Consider the following 21,227-nt stretch of genomic DNA (forward strand, 5'->3'; position numbering starts at 1 on the left):
AAAATGCTTGTTACAAACGGTTTCTTGCTCAAATAGTTTTTTACTTGAGGTCACATTAATAGTGCAAAATATTGTTTTTATTTTTTAACTTGAGACCATATTACATCTACTTTTAAGGGGCAAAAGAAAATAATTCTTGACCTGTGTATCTCAAAAATAATTTTAACAATTACAAAGCACAGAGATCTAGCAGTAGATCACAATCTACCTTTTGGATGCACATGGTCTAAATGATTCTTATTTTATTTTTTAGGGTAAAGGTGGAGATAAAGCAACCCCCCCACCTAAGCCGACAGAACCTGAAAAGGTAAATCATGTATGTGTGTTGTACTATACATATTCTCAGGTCATGCATGTCTTAAGGAAAAGGTAAATCATGTATGTGTGTTGTACTATACATATTCTCAGGTCATGCATGTCTTAAGGAAAAGGTAAATCGTGTATGTGTGTTGTACTATACATATTCTCAGGTCATGCATGTCTTAAGGAAAAGGTAAATCATGTATGTGTGTTGTACTATACATATTCTCAGGTCATGCATGTCTTAAGGAAAAGGTAAATCATGTATGTGTGTTGTACTATACATATTCTCAGGTCATGCATGTCTTAAGGAAAAGGTAAATCATGTATGTGTGTTGTACTATACATATTCTCAGGTCATGCATGTCTTAAGGAAAAGGTAAATCATGTATGTGTGTTGTACTATACATATTCTCAGGTCATGCATGTCTTAAGGAAAAGGTAAATCATGTATGTGTGTTGTACTATACATATTCTCAGGTCATGCATGTCTTAAGGAAAAGGTAAATCGTGTATGTGTGTTGTACTATACATATTCTCAGGTCATGCATGTCTTAAGGAAAAGGTAAATCGTGTATGTGTGTTGTACTATACATATTCTCAGGTCATGCATGTCTTAAGGAAAAGGTAAATCATGTATGTGTGTTGTACTATACATATTCTCAGGTCATGCATGTCTTAAGGAAAAGGTAAATCGTGTATGTGTGTTGTACTATACATATTCTCAGGTCATGCATGTCTTAAGGAAAAGGTAAATCATGTATGTGTGTTGTACTATACATATTCTCAGGTCATGCATGTCTTAAGGAAAAGGTAAATCATGTATGTGTGTTGTACTATACATATTCTCAGGCCATGCATGTCTTAAGGTGCCTGGAGGGGTAGTTAGATGCACACTTTCACAGAAATGTAAGAAAGTACAAATATTTAATAAAAAAAGGATCACTGGAAAAAGAGGTCACAATTTCAAGTTGAAGTATAAAATGTTCAGAAGTAATTTACACAAATTTAAAGAAAGGGGAATATATAGATGTATGTGGTAGGCATAATGATATCCTGAGGAATATCTAAATATCCTTCACTTTTATAAAGAAGTGTGCGTTCAATATATATATATATATGTGTGTCTGCCATGGAATATATTCATAAGGTTATATATTAATTACTGTTACCCATGCTTTGTGAATATTGATATATGCTGACTCTACAAAGAAAATATCTGCTCAATAATCCAACAATATATAAAGCACAAGAAACTACTGTATATAAAAGCCCACATTATACAAACTGAGTGCTGCATGTTCCTTTTAACATCTTTTATTATAAAAGTGAATTTATCTCTAATGTACTAGTATTTAGTTGCACATGTATCTTGTCCTGAACAATGTTTATTTTGTGACCTCAGAGTATGGGTGATGACGATCTGCTGGAAGCCCTGTCATCTGATTTTTCCAGCTGTCAGGCACCTCCTGATGAAAAGAAACCAAGGCTAGAAAAGGTAAAAATAAATTCCTATGCACAGCTGTGGTGCTAAGTACAACCTAACATGGGCCTAGTGTTTCTCTTTAAAGCCAGTAGAACAACTACTAATCTTAGCAGAGCCACTACATTAAAGGGACATGAAACACAAACATTTTCTTTCACAAATTAGAGCATACCATTTCTTGTCCTAAGACATGGAGAGTCCACAACTTTATTCCAATTACTAGTGGGATATTCAACTCCTGGCCAGCAGGAGGAGGCAAAGAGCACCCCAGCAAAGCTGTTAAGTGTAACTTCCCTTACTCATAATCCCCAGTCATTATCTTTGCCTCTGTCAATGGAGGATGTGCGAAGTTGGTACTTTTCTTTTCCCTGCAAGCAAGTATTGGGGTCTAGCTGTGTCCATGTCAATCTCTTTAGTAAGTGTAGTGGTGGCTTTTAGCAGTTAAAAGGTGGCGAGGTTGTCTTTGCTTTACTTTTAACACTTTGCTACCCTTTATGTATAGAAAGCCAGAGTTGGTTACTCTGTTCTTTCTTTTCCTACAGGTCCATGACAGCGAGTGAAGTACCTGCCTAAGGAGCAGCATCTGTCTTGCATTTGGATCTAAGGTAAGAGCCTTTGCCTTCTAGGTACAGAAGGACAGCAGCACTTAAGAGGTTAATCCTCATCAGATCCATTTTGGGACATAATAATCCTTATCAGTTAAGGATTCATATGGGGACAATTATTGGCACAATCCAGTATGAGACTTAGGGAGTTCACTTGACTAAGGGATGCTAGGGGTTAATAATAGAGGATTTCCTTTATTATATGACCTATTATATTTTACTGCTTCTATGTTAAGAGTTTTATTCTTAGTTATTGCCCTCCATGGGGCTGCGCTTCCCCTGTTTTTAAATGGATGTTTCCTGTTGCTGACTCTATTCGTGACTCATGGCGCACTGTACCTAAAGTAGAAGGAGCTATTTCTACTCTTGCTAAGAGAACTACAATTTCTATAGAGGATAGTTTCTCTTTTAAGGATCCAATGGATAAGAAGCTAGAGACTTACTTAAAAAATATGTATATCCATCAAGGATTTCATCTTTTCAACTTGCAAAATCTCTTACAGAGATGTTGTTGTGTTTTCTACGTTCCCACGGGTGGAAGGTGAATCTGCAAAGGTGTGTTTCCTAGGGACTATCATAGATTCCCTGTCTATGAAGATTTTCCAGACAGAGGTCAGAAAACCCAAACTTTTTGCTTCCTGCCTTTCCCTCCAGTCTGCTTTTCGTCCATGAGTGGCTCAATGCATGGAGGTGATTGGTCTGATGGTGGCTTTCATGGACATCATTCCTTTTGCTCGGTTCCATCTACGACTGCTGCAGCTTTGCATGCTCCGTCAATGGAACGGAGACCAGAAGATAAATCTGGACCCCCTAACAACAGACTCTCTCTCGTGGTGGATTTCACAGGAATATCTGTCTCGGAGCACTTGCTTCCTGAGACCATCCTGGGTTATTGTGACAACGGACGCCAGCCTGTCAGGCTGGGGAGCTGTTTGGGGTTCTCTGAAGGCTCATGGCCTGTGGTCTCGGGAAGAGTCTTCTAAATATCTTGGAGTTAAGAGCAATCTTCAATGCCTTGACAGCTTGGCCTCAATTATCTTTAGTCTGGTTTATCAGATTCCAGTCGGACAACATCACCTCAGTGGCTTACATCAACCATCAGGGAGGAACTCTGAGTTCCTTGGCCATGAAGGAGGTGACTCGCATTCTGCAGTGGGCGGAAGCTCACGATTGTCTTCTATCTGCCATCCACATTCCAGGAGTGGACAATTGCGAGGCAGATTTTCTGAGCAGACAGACCTTTCATCCCGGGGAGTGGGCTCTCCATCCGGAAGTGTTCTATCAGATAACCCTCAGGGGTTCCAGAGTTGGATCTGATGGCGTCCCATCAAAACGCCAAGGTTCCAAAGTACAGCTTAAAGTCAAGAGATCCTCAGGTCGTTCTGATAGATGCTCTCACGGTTCCGTGGATGTTCTCTCTGGCTTACCTGTTTCCTCCATTTGCTCTCCTTCCACGAGTCATTGCTCGTATCAAACAGGAGAGAGCATCGGTAATCCTAATTGCTCCTACATGGCCTCGCAGGATCTGGTTCGCGGATCTGATATGGATGTCATATCAACCTCCCTGGAGGTTACCTCTGAGGAAGGACCTTCTAATTCAGGGTCCTTTCCTCCATCCAAACCTAGATTCTCTGAAGCGGACTGCTTGGAGATTGAACGCTTAGTTCTGTCTAGACATGGTTTTTCTGAAACAGTCATTGAAACTATGCTCTAGGCTTGCACACCTGTTACTTGCAATATTTACTATAAGGTATGGTGTAAATATCTTTATTGGTGTGAATCTAAATGGTTCTCCTGGATCCGGTGAGGATTCCCCGGATTTTGCCTTTTCTTCAGGATGGCCTGGAGAAGGGTTTATCGGTCAGTACTCTAAAGGGTCATATATCCCACTTACCAGATGTTCAAGCCTTTGTTCAGGCCCTGGTTAGAATCAGTCCTGTGTTTAAACCTGTTGCTCCCCCGTGGAGCATTAATCTAGTTCTTAAAGTTTTGCAGCAGGCTCGGTTTGAGCCGATGCATGTTGTTGAAATCATTTTTTTATCTTGGAAGGTTTTGTTTCTTCTTGCTATTTCTTCTGCTCGCAGAGTGTCTGAGCTTTCAGCTTTGCAGTGTGATTCACCGTGCCTTATTTTTCATGCTGATAAAGCGGTCCTTCGTACCAAATTGGGTTTTCTCCCTAAGGTGGTGTCGGATCGAAACATTAATCAGGAAATTGTTGTTCCTTCTTTTTGTCCTAATCCTTCTTTTCATAAGGAATGTCTTTTGCATAACATGGATGTTATGCAAGCTCTAACATTTTACTTGCAAGCTACTAAAGACTTTCGGCAATCTTCTGCCCTCTTTGTTTTCTTTGGAAAATGTAAGGGTCAGAAGGCCACTTCTACTACTCTGTCTCTTTGTTTGAGAAGTTTGATTAGTTTGGCTTATGAGACTGCTGGACAGCAGCCTCCAGAGATAATTACGGCTCATTCCACTAGGGCTGTCTCCTCTTCTTGGGCTTTCAAAAATGAAGCTTCTGTGGAACAGATTTGCAAGGCGGCTACATGGTCCTCTCGGCATACTTTTTCCAAACTCTACAAATTTGATATTTTTGCCTCGACTGAGGCTTCTTTTGGGAGAAAGTGGTGGTGCCTTCTGTTTAGGTCCTCCTGCCTTTTTCTCCCTCCCTGTTCATTCCGTGTCCTCTAGCTTGGGTATTGGTTCCCACTAGTAATTGGAATGACATCGTGGACTCTCCATGTCTTAGGAAAGAAAACAAAATTTATGCTTACCTGATAAATTTCTTTCTTTCTGGACATGGAGAGTCCACGACACCGCCCTCTTTTTAATTAAGATTCAGCAGGGTTTTTTTTTGTGTAAACCTCAGGCACCTTTTCACCCTTGTGTTTTCTTCTTTTTCCATTTTCCTTTGGCTGAATGACGGGGGATTATGGGTAAGGGAAGTTACACTTAACAGCTTTGCTGGGGTGCTCTTTGCTCCTCCTGCTGGCCAGGAGTTGAATATCCCACTAGTAATTGGAATGACGTTGTGGACTCTCCATGTCCGGAAAGAGAGAAATTTTCAGGTAAGCATAAATTTTGTTTTTAAACAATTTACTTTTATTAAATAATTTGCTTTTTTTTCTTGTTATCCTCTTGTAAAAAGCATACCTAGGTAGATTTAGGAGCTTGGAACTAGCTGCTGGTTGTTGGCTGCACATATATACTTTTTATCATTGGCTTACCAAAGTGATCAGCTAGCTCCAAGTAGTGCACTGCTGCTCCTTCAATAAAGGATATCCAGAGAATGAAGCAAACTTGATAATGGAAGTAAATTGGAAAGTTATTTAAAATTGCATGCTGACACTTTATGATTAAACACTGTTATTTTTATAGAAATTACTAAACAAAATATTTTTTAGGACATGAAACACATTAAGATTATTATATAAAATGTTTACTTACGCTTAGTAAAAATATTTGAAATATATTTTCATTATTTATTTTGCCACCTTTTCCTGTAATTTATCTCTGAAAATTGTAATTGCATACTTCAGAGTATACAAGTATACCTCTGCCATAGGCTACAAAGTGATTGTGTTATCCCTGCCTTAGTTCATTTATGTGTGTCCCTAAGTGTCCTCTACATAGGCAGATCAGGCTCAAAGAATTGCACTGATAATATGCTACCTTGGTCTGAGAATAAAATTAAGCCCCAAGCTCTCTTTCCACTACAGTCTAAACCCAACCATTGCACTACGTTCTAAAGTCAAAAGTGATCCATAAATATATACAAGTGAGTTGGGCACTTTTATATAAGGAAACATACACTTCCCATATGCTGCTCCTGTCAAGTGCTGCCTGCATCCCATTATAGAGCTGGCCTTGTGCATAGGAGATAAGATGATTAAAAGTGGTACTGCTAACAAAATCACAGTTTAAATGTGTTTACAATGTTTATTTTATATGCAGACATTTTGCAGTGTAGTATTTGCTATCTATACTAAGCATACATAATTAGAGTTTTATGTCCCTTTAACATTACTCATATCTACTTTATTTTCTATAACTCAGTTTGCTGAAATCAGCAAAACTATTCCCAGCGATGTAATTTTGTTTTGTTTTTCATTTGAGGTTGATGGATATTTTCTTTTTCAATGGCAGTTCCTTTGCTCATTTTGCAGCACTGTCATTTTTGCTTAAAAATACATTCCTTGTTCTAGATTTAATGTTCCCATTGTTTTATTAGTGTATCATTATAATTGATATAAGACCAGAGTAAGTATATATTCATACTTTTTTTTTATTTTCCAGAAGATAGAAGCAAAACCAGTAGCAGCAGCACTTACCCAACCCAGTTCCGGGGTGAGTAGAATTTTGTCAATTTCATAGTTCCTACTCAGTTCTACTAATCATGACAGCCTAGAGTTGCAAGACCAGCTTCATTATATTTAAAGGCGCCTCATCTCACAGCTAATAACTTATTTGCACACAAATTAAAGCTTGAAAAAGTTTATGAGTGTGAGTTGTACATTTGAGTAGACAACCCTGAAGCAAAACAATAGCACAAGGAACAAAAAACAAGCAACTATAGAGTTATTATACTCAGATAAAGTCTCAATCATATGCAGCTCTTGCCCTTTGGATATTTTCGTAGCAGGATTGATTCTTGTAAAAGATCCCCACTCTAAGATCTGGTTTTGCAGAGATCTTAGTGTGGGGATCTTTTACAGGAATCAATCTGGCTATGAAAATATCAGAAGGGCATGAACCACTGCCTACTTCTGCATTTGGATCCTTACGAAAGATCTGAATGCGCATCCCTATTGGATACACAGTGCTTTGAGAATAACCAAGGTAAAAAACAATGTTATTTTATTTTCATTAAATGACTACAACCAGACTAAACTATACCCCCCCCCCCCAATTTCTTAGACCTCGTCTCTAGATTCTTTCTCTCCCCCCCTTCGCTCTGTTCATGACCTTCTTTCCTACTATCTGGTTACCTCCTCACATTCCCTTCTACAAGACTTCTCCAGACTGGCCCCTTTTGTGGAACGTTCCTCTCCTCCTTTGTTATCCTCTTGAACCCCCTTAGCATTAAAGCCTACGAGCTCAGCTGTTTTGTAGATCACCTTCATTAGAGCTGATTTTCAACCGTGCAGAGCCCTCTACCTATTTGTATCCCATAAATGTTACCTTGCATGTTAGAACTTTGTTTATAGCGCTGCGGAATCTGTTGTCACTCTGCAAATAACTGATGATAATAATAGTAATGTTTTTTTTCACTAATTCTTTATTACAGACTGTAGCTTCCTGTGATTTGAATGACCTTCAATGTATACACTTACTGAATGTTTTTTGCACTGTACAGCAGTGTTTCTCAACTGCAGTCCTCAAGTACCCCCAACAGGCCAGGTTTTCTTTATAGCTGAACCAGTGCACAGGTGAAGTAATCAGCTGATGGGTGAGCGCAGGGTAGTAGCCATGGTTACTGATCAGCTGATTCCTTCACTTGTGCACTGGTTCAGCTATAATGAAAACCTGGCCTGTCAGCTTTAGACAACACCTAGTCTGACACTTTTGTATTTATTCATTTTATTCAAAATGAATGTTAATAGGAATGTTGCAAATTTAAAGGAACAGTAAATACAGTAGATTTGCATAATCAACAAATACAAAATAAAAAGACAAATGCAATAGCTCTTAGTCTGAACTTCAAAATGAGTAGTAGATTTTTTTTCTGACAAATTTCTAGTTATGTCTATTTCCAATTCCACTCCTCCTGTATCTGACGGCCATTAGCCAATCACAAATGCATATACTTATATACTGTGAATTCTTGCACATGCTAACTAGGAGCTGGTGACTCAAAAAGTGTAAATATAAAAAGACTGTTCACATTTTGTTAATGGAAGCAAATTGGAAAAAAAAATTAGATGCTCTATCTGAATCATGTAAGTTTAATTTTGACTTGAGTGTCCCTTTAATGTACAGGCCCAATATGTAGCTGGGAAGCCATATTCCCCTTTAGAGGTGGATACTTACTGCATAGCTCCTGTACAGCTAAAGGCTTATTTTAAAAGTCATGGAAGTCGTAAATGAAACTAATCTGAAGTGAAACTGCAGTTTACTTTCTGTTGATACAACATGATATGTGTTTGTGTCAGTGACCGGTTATGTAGTCAAACAGCATGACTATGGCTCTGTGTGTGCGGCCAAGGTTTGCCTGACATGTATATGATGAAGAGGGGATGGGGTATATTGTAGAACCTATATTAAAGGGACACTGATCCCACATTTTTTCTTTCCTGATTCAGATAGAGCGTGCAATTTTAAGCAACTTTCTAATTTACTCCTATTATCAAATGTTCTTCATTCTCTTGGTATGTTTATTTGAAAAGCAAGAATGTAAGTTTAGGTGCCAGCCCATTTTTGGGGAGCAACCTGGGTTTTCTTGCTGATTGGACAGCAATAATAAACAAGTGCTGTCCGTTGTACTGAACCAAAAAATTGCTGGCTCCTTAGCTTAGATGCCTTCTTTTTCAAATAAAGATAGCAAGAGAACAAAGAAAAAATGATAATAGGAGTAAATTAGAAAGTTGCTTAAAATTGCATGCTCTATCTGAATCATGAAAGAAAATCTTTGGGTTCAGTGTCCCTTTAAAGCATAGGGACATGCTATTTAGAAAAGAAATACTCTAATTCATTAGAACATGTAATTTATGCTTTAGTTTTCCTCCATAGCTAAGTGTTTCACCCACCAAAAGTGAGTTAAACATTGCAGCTTCAAAGCAAGATGCAGCATCGAGTCAGTTATGCGTTGTGGTTACAAACATGACATAAGGCACTGCTTTTCAAACCTGTTTTCAGGCCTCCCCAACAGGCCAGGTTTTCAGGATTACCTTGGATAAGTGCAGGTAAAATAACCAGGTTTACTAATCAGCTGATTATTTCATCCTTGCTCCTTTTCAGATATCCTCAAAATCTGTCCTGTTAGGGAGGTCTGAGGACAGGTTTGAAAACCAGTGCTGTAAGGAGTTAGAACATTTCATTTGTGCCCTTTTAAAAGCTTTTTGTTCTAAAACAATATAAGCCACAAAAATTCAATATTTTACAAATGTTTTTTTTTCTCACCTGTACAATCTGATATAAAACTGAAAATATTAAACTACAGATAATACAGCTCAATGACCGATAAGTGCATCCTACTAATTCTTAAAGGGATTCCTTGAACTGCTCATTGGCTGATTGACTGACTGGTATAAATGCTGCATGTGCCTATTAGCCAATCAGGCAATGCACATTTGATAGAGATCCCGATCAGCCATTGATCATTTAATAGTAAATGCACAAGTAATACAGATGTGTTAGCTTCAGGTTACATTTAAATAAAAAAAATTTTAGCAAAGAATATTTTCAACTTGTTTAAATGCTGCACTTTCATAGGGATGATAGACTTTTTTCAAGCCAAAACTGATCTCTTTTTAAAACCTGCATTGTATTTTTTGTTGCTCAGCATTTTTAGAACTATACACACTTTGTACATAAAGTTATTATGTTTGAGAACAGATACAATATTGCTTATCTTTGTATTGCTCATATTAATAGTATATGGTGTCTATAAAGCAAGCCCTTGACTTATATATTGGTTTTTATTTTGTTTTCAGATTTCAACAGAAGACGCTTTAGATCAGCTATTAGGAACTCTTGATGAGCCACCTCTAAATGAACCAACATCCCCAGAATACACTGGTCCTGAAGTGACGGTAAATACTTTTGGGCTGCATTGCCTTATTTTTAGATGGGGTCAAAGCAAGCTACATGCATAGAATTGTCTATGTTGGCTACAAGTGAGCAAATAAAGACTGCATTGTGTTTACAGCCACAAACCATGTTATCCTGATTTAACCAAGGAAGATTTGTTGTTTTTTACTCAGCAAAATGGCCTGACATTGACTAAAAGTGGAAAGATTAATGTGGAGATGTATATAATAAAACTTTTGACTACAGATTATTATACATATCCGAAAATTCTTAATGTAGAGCTCACATTCTCAGTAACAAAATATAAATCGCCATGATAATCCTACACAGTACAACATGTGTGATGTATTTGCCTCTTCTCTTTAGGAGACCATTACATCGTCATACTTAGAAGAGCTTGGAAAACGAGAGGGCTCAATCCCTCCAGCTTACAGAAAATTGTTGGATGTAAGTAAATAAGCACAAACAAATCTACATGATTACTTTTATTTTTCATTACTCATAAACATTGAAGTGACTATAGTTTTTTAGCCTTTTTGCAATGTTATTTCGTTTCATACACTTTCTAATGTATCTATTTATAAAATAACTGAGGACTTAGGACTCTATTCAGATAGGAGCATCACATATTTTCCAGTAGCTTTGCTTTAAACCGTGTCTTATTTTGATAAATATTCAAAAAAGACGTGTAAGAAAAATATGGTGCAAATATTTGGGTTTTGGCAGTTAGTTTTCAAGCAAATGAAATCTTTAAGTGGACCAAAAATAAAATTAAGTATTATGCATATACACATTTTTTTGTGCACCTGCTGGCTGGCTCTATTTCCTTTATTGCTTAACAATGGTGTTCGCCAGCAAGGATGTGGTAAAGATTTGTAGAGAGAATACAAGTGTGTTTGCATTCTCATCTGCTTTTTCTTCATAAATGGAAAGAGTCCACAGCTGCATTCATTACTTTTGGAAAATAAGAACCTGGTCACCAGGAGGAGGCAAAGACACCCAAGCCAAAGGCTTAAATACTCCTCCCACTTCCCTCATCCCCCAGTCATTCTTTGCCTTTCGTCCCAGGAAGTTGGCAGAGAAGTGTTAGAAGTTTGTTTTCGTCTCTTATGGAGGGTAGTACTCTTGTCAGTCTCTCAGTGAGGGCTTGGATGAAGGTTAAGAGTCCGGAGATGTAGGAAGAGTCTTTCTGTGAAACCATCCCGACTCATTTTAACAACTTCACAAGCAATCAGCGTTGTCGAACTTTGCTTCGCTGCCTGCTTTCTTCTCTCAAGTCCATGGCGGAGGCGAGGCTACTATACGTCACACTTGAAGGGCCGTGTTCCTGTTCCACGGCATAGATTCCGGTAAGAGCGTTTCATTTTATTTCTTCATGATTGTACTGTAACTCATTTGTTCCTGCGAACTCACATGAAAACTACAGGGTCTCAGTGGGACTCCTTTAGTATCTTGGAATCAAGAGTTAATATCTCCTGAGGTAGATTATTGAACAAGGGGGTTTTAATCATGTTTATGTGATTCAATCTGCTTATGTGTAGTGTTAACTGGGCTCGTGGCTTTTTGGAACATAACAGCCTTTCGAAGTGATTCAACCTTACAGTTGGGCACGATTGTTTCGGACTGTATGGTTTACCTTGTGACCGGGCGTGTTTACGTTCTGGCCTCCCATTTGCGCATTCCTGACTGTGTGGCGATAAAGAATTCTAGTCCGCTGGTGTCTGGTTCATAGGAGGTGGTGAGTGCCCCAGCCATTGTGGGTGTCAGGTGCCGTTTAAATTGTTTTATATATAGTCCATTTTTTTGTATTCTTTATCCAGTTATGGAGGATGCTGATGTTGATATTGTTCAACTTTCTGATACAGATTCTTCATCCTGTGACGAATGCGAATTGGCCCCATTGACTCAGGTCAGTCAGTTATGTTCTTTAGGGTGTCCTAGCGCACCTTGTTCCTCGGGCTCGGGGATTCAAGGGACTGCTGAGCCATCCGCCTGGGGGGACCCTGTCCTCTGGGAGGCGAGCTCCCTACTACTACTACACATGCGGTAACCCAGGTTATGTTTTTTTCCTCCTTTGAGGGTGGATTGTTCCCCCCGTAGGTTGTGGCATATTTTTGCTTTTATATACTTTTGACGCTCGCTCGTCTACAAAGTCCAGATGTTTATTTGCTATTGTGCTCATGTCCAATTGCCCCAGGTCTCTCGGCCACAGGAGGGCATGTGCAGTTCCCTGCGGGTGTTGTGTCTTTCGTTACAGGCTGGCTCGCCTTCGTGTTCTACTCAGACACGTTTTTGAGCTGTTTGGGGACCCGATCCTTCTCGGCTATGGGACTCATCAGTCTCCTCCTTCGAATAGCTCTCCTCGTTAGACATGGGGGGATGACATAATCTGCTCTAAGTCTTGTTATCGAGATCCTTCACAGTTTTGTTGGAGGAACAGTGTTTCCGTTAGGCTGGTCCTGCGGATCTTTCTGTTCTTCTTGGGCGTTAAGCTTTGGGTTGCCTGTCATTTTATTTTATCCGGTTAGGATGAATTTTTATTTTCATACTATATTTCCTGCGGGAACTTTTCTGGGATTGATACTCGCTGTTTGCTTCTACGGAAGTTGTTCGGGAAACGCTAGTCCCATGTTTGTCTGTCTGTTTTTTCTTCCTCCCTCTCTGAGGGCGGAATTAGCCAGCTTGGCAGTTATGACCCTGGTTGCAGGCTGGTCCTGTTTGGGTTCAGATATTCTGTCTCGCGGCTTATTCAGACACGTGGCGCCTGTTGCTTCCGATACCCTCAGAACCTAGAGTATACCTTCCCACGTGGTGGGAAGGTTAGAGGGTTTAGCGCCTCTTTTCCGCCGGTCGGGCAGTTTTTCCTTTAGGAGGCCCTGGGAATTGTCCTTTTTGGACTTGTTCCTTTAGTGGTTCTATTCTTCATTGAGACCTTTTTGGACTTTGTCTGTTTCTTCTTGTGCACTGGGTCACCTTCGGGGGACTTGGCTTTCCTTCAAAAGTTGGTTGTTCCTTTTTCGGGACATTAGACAGTGAGGTATTTTTGGGCTCCGGTTAGGGGTCCTTCCCCAATGTTGGGAATGCTCTGCATCTCCTTCGTGGGATAGAATAGGTCCTAGTGGTTTTCCACTCATATGGTTCAGGTATTGCCATTTAGGTGGCATCCAAACCCATGTTTTACTGACCTCTGACTTCGAATCTGAGGTGATGTGGAGGCTTGCTGTTGCTCTGTTTGGGTGACTTGTCCTCACTGTTCCCCTTGTGTCTGGAGCTCATGGCTAGCTGGACAGCTAGCTCAGAATACTAATGCTCTGTGGCTACTCTGTACTGTAGCAAACCGAGGGTCGCTAGTTCGATCTCCGGCGTGGTCTACTCAACCTTTCCTCCTTTCGATGTTGATAAAATGAGCAGCACCTTGAGTCCCTTAAAGGGGATTAGCCGCGCTTTTCAAGCACAATCATGTTAATGTTGTTTAGTGCCTGTTAACGCTAGTGTCCTTTTATGGCCTTGGGAGGCCTTGGGTCTTTGGAGTATTGAGCTTCTGCAAGGGGTGGTCTCTTTCCTTTGGGTTGGGACTTGCAAGGGCTTCTTGCTCTTGTTATCTGGGTTATTCTGGATTTTTCCCTAGGTGGTCTGTTTTGCTATCAGATGAGGGATTTCTGTTCCTGGAAGATTGTTTAATCTAAACATTTGTGGGGCTAGGGCTTCGTGTTCTGATCTTCTGGTTGTGGAGGGTTTTACTCAGCATTTTCTCTTTGTGGATCTCGCTGTGGGATGTTACCGGACCTTATGATCCTAGGACTGGCCTGGGGGTTCCAGTTTCCGGGGTACTTGGACTTAGCCCTTGTTCTGGCTGTTCTGTTTTACAACTTGGTCAGATTTACTGAGAGCAGGAGTTCCTTGGGACTTGTCTTGTGCCAGGTGATATGGTTTCCCTTGGGACAGCCAACTAATGTGACCTGATGGTGGGCTTTCCTGCCTAGAAAGCGGAAGGTTTGCGGTTGCTCAGCTGTCACTCTTGCACCTGGTATGTGTGCTAGCACAATGGTGTTTTAAGGGGTTCTCTCCATGTTCGTCAGTGACGTGGCCTTGTGTTCTCTTGGTTTTCCTACAACTTGCTGTCTTATGGGCAGGTGTTTATCGATGCTCTCCTCCTCAGGGGGCTCGTTGCCTCCTTACGGAGGTGTGGTTCCTTTTTTAGGGGCCTCTCCTGTGTTCGGGAGGTTGGACTAGATGTTTTATCTGGTTCGGGGATTGGTCTACTCTTTGAGTTATTCCTTTCAATCTGGGGAGCTGCTGGCTCCGCATTGAGACTTTAGTTAGGTGGCTTTGCTAGATCTCTTTGGGTCTAATGCCTGCTCGAGGTCTCTAGGTTGAAGTGGCTATGTCCATTCTTCCACCCTCTTGGGGGCCGGTCTTGAGGTTCCTTTCTGTTCCCTTGCTTTCAGATCTGCCGTTGCTTGGGCTGGTCCGACTAGGTGTAGGATCTGAGATCTGTTGTTCATCCTCAGGTCTTGGAGGTGCCAGTGGATCTTTTTTTTTTTGAGGTTCTGTGCCTCTCTTCCTTTTGAGATATGTGAGTAGGCTTGGCAGTCTGGATTGCTTGGAGTGTGTCCTCTGTCTTGGAGGTTGGGCAATCTGCTATTTTATTCGGCTGCTTTTTCCTTACGTATAGTGTTTTCTCTGTGTCTTCCTATGGATGGCAGTGTGTTACTGGACTCAGATGTTTATCTTTCTGAGTTTGAAACTTGCCATTTTTCTGTTTGCTCAGTCTGAGTTCTGATGTTTTGAGGACTTTGTCTTCAGCTGTCTTTTTCTGTGCTGTTGCACGGTGTTTGGGAGATGTTCTTCTCCTTGATGATTCCCGGTTGCTCCTTCTGGGTTGGGTGTCATATCCCCTTGTTCTCGGGATCCATTCGGGTCTCTGTGGACTTGGCCTTCTTTTGAAGGGGGTTTTTCCTTTATTGTATCTTGCTGTACCTTTTGGGTATCCCTTTGGCTCCCCCTTGTCCTCTCAAGGGTTGTGTGGGGATCGACTGCTGGGCAACGGTTCTCCTGGAGGAGCTTTGCGGTCTCTAGTTAGACTTTTTGATTATCTGCGTGTCCGTGTCCTTGGGGCCTTTTCCTTCTAGTTTTTTGCCCAGCTCAGACGAAGCGGGGTTTGGTTGGGTTGTTGTTTTTTTCAGGCTTGGTGCCATCAGAATGGGCCGCCTATTGTATGCTACAAATTCATAACGCTTAGGAGTAGATATATCTGCTAATAATCTAAAACAGATTCAAATGAGATATTTAGGTATCCATATTCCATAAAACCCAACCACACTATTTACAATAAATTACACACTTTGTAGAGAGGTACAATCTGAGCTAAACAGTTGGAGAAACAAACATGTATCATGGTTAGGTAGAGTTCAAGCTTTTAAAATATCTACAGTGGATATAAAAAGTCTACACACCCCTGTTAAAATGTCAGTTTTCTGTGATGTAAAAAAATTAGACTTTTTCCACCTTTAATGTGACCTATAAACTGTAAAACTCAATTGAAAAACAAACTGAAATCTTTTAGGTGGAGGGAAGAAAACAAAAAAAAACTAAAATAATGTGGTTGCATAAGTGTGCACATAACAGAATTAAGCAATCACATTCAAAATCATGTTAAATAGGAGTCAGCATACACCTGCCATAAAGTGCCTCTGATTAACCCCAAATAAAGTTTAGCTGCTCTAGTTGGTCTTTCCTGAAATTTTCTTAGTCGCATCCCACAGCAAAAGCCATGGTCCGCAGAGAGCTTCCAAAGCATCAGAGGGATCTTATTGTTAAAAGGTATCAGGAGAAGGGTACAAAAGAATTCCCAAGGCATTAGATATACCATGGAACACAGTGAAGACAGTCATCATCAAGTGGAGAAAATATGGCACAACAGTGACATTACCAAGAACTGGACGTCCCTCCAAAATTGATGAAAAGACGAGAAGAAAACTGATCTGGGAGGCTACCAAGAGGCCTACAGCAACATTAAAGGAGCTGCAGGAATATCTGGCAAGTACTGGCTGTGTGGTACATGTGACAACAATCCTCCCGTATTCTTCATACAGTGGATATAAAAAGGCTACACACCCCTGTTAAAATGTCAGGCTTCTGTGATGTAAAAAAATGAGACAAAGATTAATCATTTCAGAACTTTTTCCACCTTAAATGTGACCTATAAACTGTACAACTCAATTCAAAAACAAACTGAAATCTTTTAGGTAAAGGGAAATAAAAATAAAAAAATAAAATAATATGGTTGCTTTATTGAAGCACCTTTTGATTTTATTACAGCACTCAGACTTTTTGGGTATGAGTTTTTCAGCATGGCACATCTTGACTTGGCAAGATTTTTCACACTCTTCTTTGCAAAAACACTCTAAATCTGTCAGAATGCATCTCCTGTGCACAGCCCCCTTCAGATCACCCCACATATTTTCAATTGGATTCAGATCTGGGCTCTGGCTGGGCCATCCCAAAACTTTAATGGGTCGTTGTCATGCTGAAAGATGAAGTTCCTCTTCATGTTCAGCTTTCTAACAGAAGCCTGAAGGTTTTGTGCCAATATTGTCTGGTATGTGGAACTGTTCATTATTCCCTCTACCTTGACTAAGGCCCCAGTTCCAGCTGAAGAAAAACAGCCCCAAAGCATGATGCTTCCACCACCAAGCTTTACTTTGGGTATGGTGTTCTTTTGGTGATTTGCAGTGTTGTTTTTGTGCCAAACATATCTTATGGAATTATGGCCAAAAAGTTCAATTTTGGTTTCATCACCAGAACACCATTTGTGACATGCGTTTGGGAAACTTCAGATGTGTTTTTGAAAAATTTAGCCTGGCTTGGATGGGTTTTTTTTTTTCGTAAGAAAAGACTTCCGTCTTGCCACTCTACCCCATAGCCCAGAAATATGAAGAATACGGGTGATTGTTGTCACATGTACCACACAGCCAGTACTTGCCAGATATTCCTGCAGCTCCTTTAATGTTGCTGTAGGCCTCTTGGCAGCCTCCCAGACCAGTTTTCTTCTAGTCTTTTCATCAATTTTGGAGGGACGTCCAGTTCTTGGTAATGTCACTGTTGCGCCATATTTTCTCCCCTTGATGGTGACTGTCTTCACTGTGTTCCATGGTATATCTAATGCCTTGGAAATTCTTTTGTACCCTTCTCCTGACTGATACCTTTTAACAATGAGATCCCTCTGATGCTTTAGAAGCTCTCTGCGGACCATGGCTTTTGCTGTAGGATGCGACTAACAAAATGTCAGTAAAGACCTACTAGAATAGCTGAACTTTATTTGAGGTTAATCAGAGGCACTTTAAATTATGACAGGTGTGTACTGACTCCTATTTAACATGATTTTGAATGTGATTGCTTAATTCTGAACACAGCTACATCCTCAGTTATAAATGCAACCATATTTTTTTTTTTTTTATTATTTTTACTTCCTTCCACTTAGAAGGTTTCAGTTTGTTTTTCAATTAAGATGTACAGTTTATAGGTCACATTAAAGGTGGAAAAAGTTCTGAAATTATTTATCTTTGTCTCATTTATTTACTTCACAGAAACCTGACATTTAACAGGGGTGTGTAGACTTTTTATATCCACTGTATATCTGGGCTATGGGGTAGAGTGGCAAGACGAAAGCCTTTTCTTACGAAGAAAAACATCCAAGCCAGGCTACATTTTGCAAAAACACATCCGAAGTCTCCCAAAAGCATGTGGGAAAAGGTGTTGAACTTTTTGGCCATAATTCCAAAAGATATGTTTGGTGCAAAAACAACACTGCACATCACCAAAAGAACACCATACCCACAGTGAAGCATGGTGCACACTTATGCAACCATATTATTTTATTTTTATATTTTTTCTTCCCTCTACCTAAAACATTTCAGTTTGCTTTTCAATTGAGTTGTACAGTTTATAGGTCACATTAAAGGTGGAAAAAGTTCTGAAATGATTTATCTTTGTCTCATTTTTTTACACCACAGAAACCTGACATTTTAACAGGGGTGTATAGACTTTTTATATCCACTGTATATTACCACATATACTATATATTCTTCAAAGCATACCTATCCCCCTGCCAACCTCCTTTATTAATAACCTGCAGAATATAGTTAAATAACTTATAAGACAAAATAAGATGCATAGAGTTTCTAAGAATACCACTTATAAAACCAGACATAATGGAAGTTTTGGAGTCCCCAATGTATTACATTATAAGGAAGCATCCCTACTAGTAAGAATAATAGACTGGTGCAAACGTATAAAACGAACGAAAAACGTATATAAAACGAACAAAAACGAATAAAAAGATTGAGCATGCTTATTTAATGGGACATAAAACAAAAGTTGTATTATGCTTATATACTTTCATTATGTATCTCACCCACTTTTCTTGTAATTTAACTCGAAAAGTGTTCTTTCCCCCCCCCCCCCCATTTTTTCAAGAATTAGCAGTGTATGCTCCAGACATGTCTAACTGCAACATTCTACACAGTGATTGCTTGATCATTGTAGTAGCTTCTTTGTATCTGTCTCCCTAATTGTCCTTTGCAGAGAGGAGGTAGTAGGTTTTTAAAAGTGGTTATGTTTGAGCATTTTTTAAAACATGTATTTTTTATACAGACCTTTTGTTTGTAGAGTTTAATTGCTGTCATATACTATATATATATAAAAGCATTTGTTTTGTGTCCCTTTACACATAGGGTGAGAAAGCCAGTGTCTAGGGTGGCACATGTAGGCTCAATTTGAGTCTTTCTCCCAAAATCAACTAAATATATTCCTCTTGCCTTTTACCTATTTCTCTGGGGAGGTTTCAACCACCAATTGTGATTATCCAAAAGTAAATAGGAGGAAATCCAGCTTGAGATTGTGAACAGAAGTAAGAGAACATGAGTTAAGTTGTGTAATTGGTGGCAACAGAGTCCCAGTAAAGCCTATAACTGAAACATTTTCCAGATTTCATAAATTGTTATTAACAAGGAGGAATCATTGCAATCTAAAATATATGAACAATGTGAATATGTGCCTTAGTGAAATAGTAGAAAGTATATATGTGCATAGTTCTAATATGTTTATTTCCGCTGTGTACAAATGAAAAGTATGTTGTACCTTGCAGGGAAAAGATGACGGTAAACCTGTTGCACCACCAGCTCCAGCACAGCAGCCTGAGGTAACACTCACAATTAGTGAATATGAACTTTAACTTGATTATTTAATTATTGGGTGATAGTGTAGATGACATAAATATCCCAGTAACATTAATGATCTTTGTTCCCACTAAGATTTCAACACTCAGACACATTTCTAAGCCAGTATCCACACAAAAAATAAAAAGTGTGCATACCATTTGCGTCCAATAATCTATGGGCATTTTATAGAATGAGCAACAGTTTAAAAGTGGGGTAGAGTCACACTGGCCCAGTGTATGAGCAGACATATGAGCACACTTTTATCATTTTCTTCTTCAACTTACATTGTAGATTGTTAGCTACCCACTAAAATACAGCCCACTGAACTTAAAATACAGCTAATAACCTCCAGTATTTCTCTTTTGCAGCCCATAAGTGATCTTGAATTAGTGGATGAATTCTCAAAGGATTTTGTATCTTCTCCCACAGAACAGACTGTTCCCGCTGTCAAACCTCAAGTAAGGTGTTAGTGTTAGTACTTTTATGATACACTTTATGGTTTCATTTTAATAATGGGAAGAAATATTTCATTATTGAAGTATAATTTATAAAACCAGTAAACGATACTACGTATATACAGATTTATAATATGTTTTGATACCTTAGGGCTGCCGTTTCTAATACAAGCAAAACCTGTTCAGTATTACTCCTTCCTCTAAACACTGAACACTATTAAAGAGACATCCAAATTAAATAAATGTTTCATGAGCTTTGAAAACACACAGCTAGTCTTAAGCAGAAACTGCAGCAGCGGTTTCTGATTGGGACCAGCAGTGCTCTGTGGGTGCCAAGGGGTACTTTTGGAGGGGTTAAACTCGCAGTAGTTCAGGGCCAAAAGTCTTTAAAATTGCCATTTTCAACTATTATGGCCCTTCTAACTGGAATCACTAATCTCTGCAATGCTTATTAAAATGTGTGTGTTTGTTTGTACTTTGAAGTTTAGAACAGTTTATCAGCTGCTACTGTTTTGTTAGAGCTGATGCTGTGTGCTAAACAAAATTGAGTTTCCTTGAGGAAGAAATTATATATATATAATAAATATATATATATATATATATATATATATATATATATATATATATAATTTTTATAGCATATAACTGTATTTGTATGTATTTTCTCATGTCTGTGTTGAGTTTGTAATATTAGTGTAACATGGCTGCATCAGTACTATATTTTTTTTTGTCAAACATTTTAAATAAATATAAATGAAACCAAAAAATATAAATGTATAAAATGTTATTGTTTGTTAACCAGTTGGTAAATCACTACTTTATCTTAAGAGCTACATTAATGTAAAAAATACTCATATTTATTTCCTTATAACATTTAAGGATACCAAAGAAGAAAAACAGAGTAAATCCAAAGCAATTGTTGCTTCCTCTGCACCTTCTGTACAAGCTGCTGGTGCATCATCTGTAAGTAGCCTATAGTTAAGATCAATGTTTACATATTATTTGTTACCCAATATCCTTTAGTTTATTACGAGTTTATTTGTAATGTGTCAGCATACACTTTTGCGTAGTGATATATGGTTTGTTTAGTTTAACATATGGTGATTGAAAAGCTCCTTATACCATATAAACTTGTGTTTTAGCATTTGTTTTTTACATAATGTAGTGGAATCTGTTTTCTATTGTGTTCATAGTGTGTTAAGCACTTATTTGTTGGAGTTTTTGAGCTTAAACTACTCTAGAAAAATAGCTGACGTGTTGCAGATTGTCTTTTAAGTATTTTAAAGCACAGTAGGTAAGCTAGAGTAGTTTAGACCCAAGCCAGATTTAGGAACCTGAGAATCATGCAGAATCTCAGTCAGAAGATCAGAGTCAGAAACTAGTTAGGCAGTTACAGTAACCAGGGGGTCAGCTG

At 39.1% G+C, this 21,227-nt stretch overlaps 1 protein-coding gene across 1 annotated transcript in view; it reads left to right on the plus strand.

Annotated features, from left to right (window-relative positions):
• Window positions 1-21,227, plus strand: part of CAST (calpastatin) — a 364,012-nt gene that overhangs the window by 306,916 nt on the left and 35,869 nt on the right. The window contains exons 13-20 of the mRNA XM_053701507.1: window positions 254-307; window positions 1,706-1,798; window positions 6,685-6,735; window positions 10,041-10,139; window positions 10,504-10,584; window positions 19,286-19,339; window positions 19,727-19,816; window positions 20,693-20,776. Coding sequence (XP_053557482.1) covers window positions 254-307; window positions 1,706-1,798; window positions 6,685-6,735; window positions 10,041-10,139; window positions 10,504-10,584; window positions 19,286-19,339; window positions 19,727-19,816; window positions 20,693-20,776 — 606 coding nt within the window. The remainder of the gene's footprint in view (window positions 1-253; window positions 308-1,705; window positions 1,799-6,684; window positions 6,736-10,040; window positions 10,140-10,503; window positions 10,585-19,285; window positions 19,340-19,726; window positions 19,817-20,692; window positions 20,777-21,227) is intronic.

Source organism: Bombina bombina, chromosome 2, assembly GCF_027579735.1.
Source record: "Bombina bombina isolate aBomBom1 chromosome 2, aBomBom1.pri, whole genome shotgun sequence".
Lineage (NCBI taxonomy): Eukaryota > Metazoa > Chordata > Amphibia > Anura > Bombinatoridae > Bombina > Bombina bombina.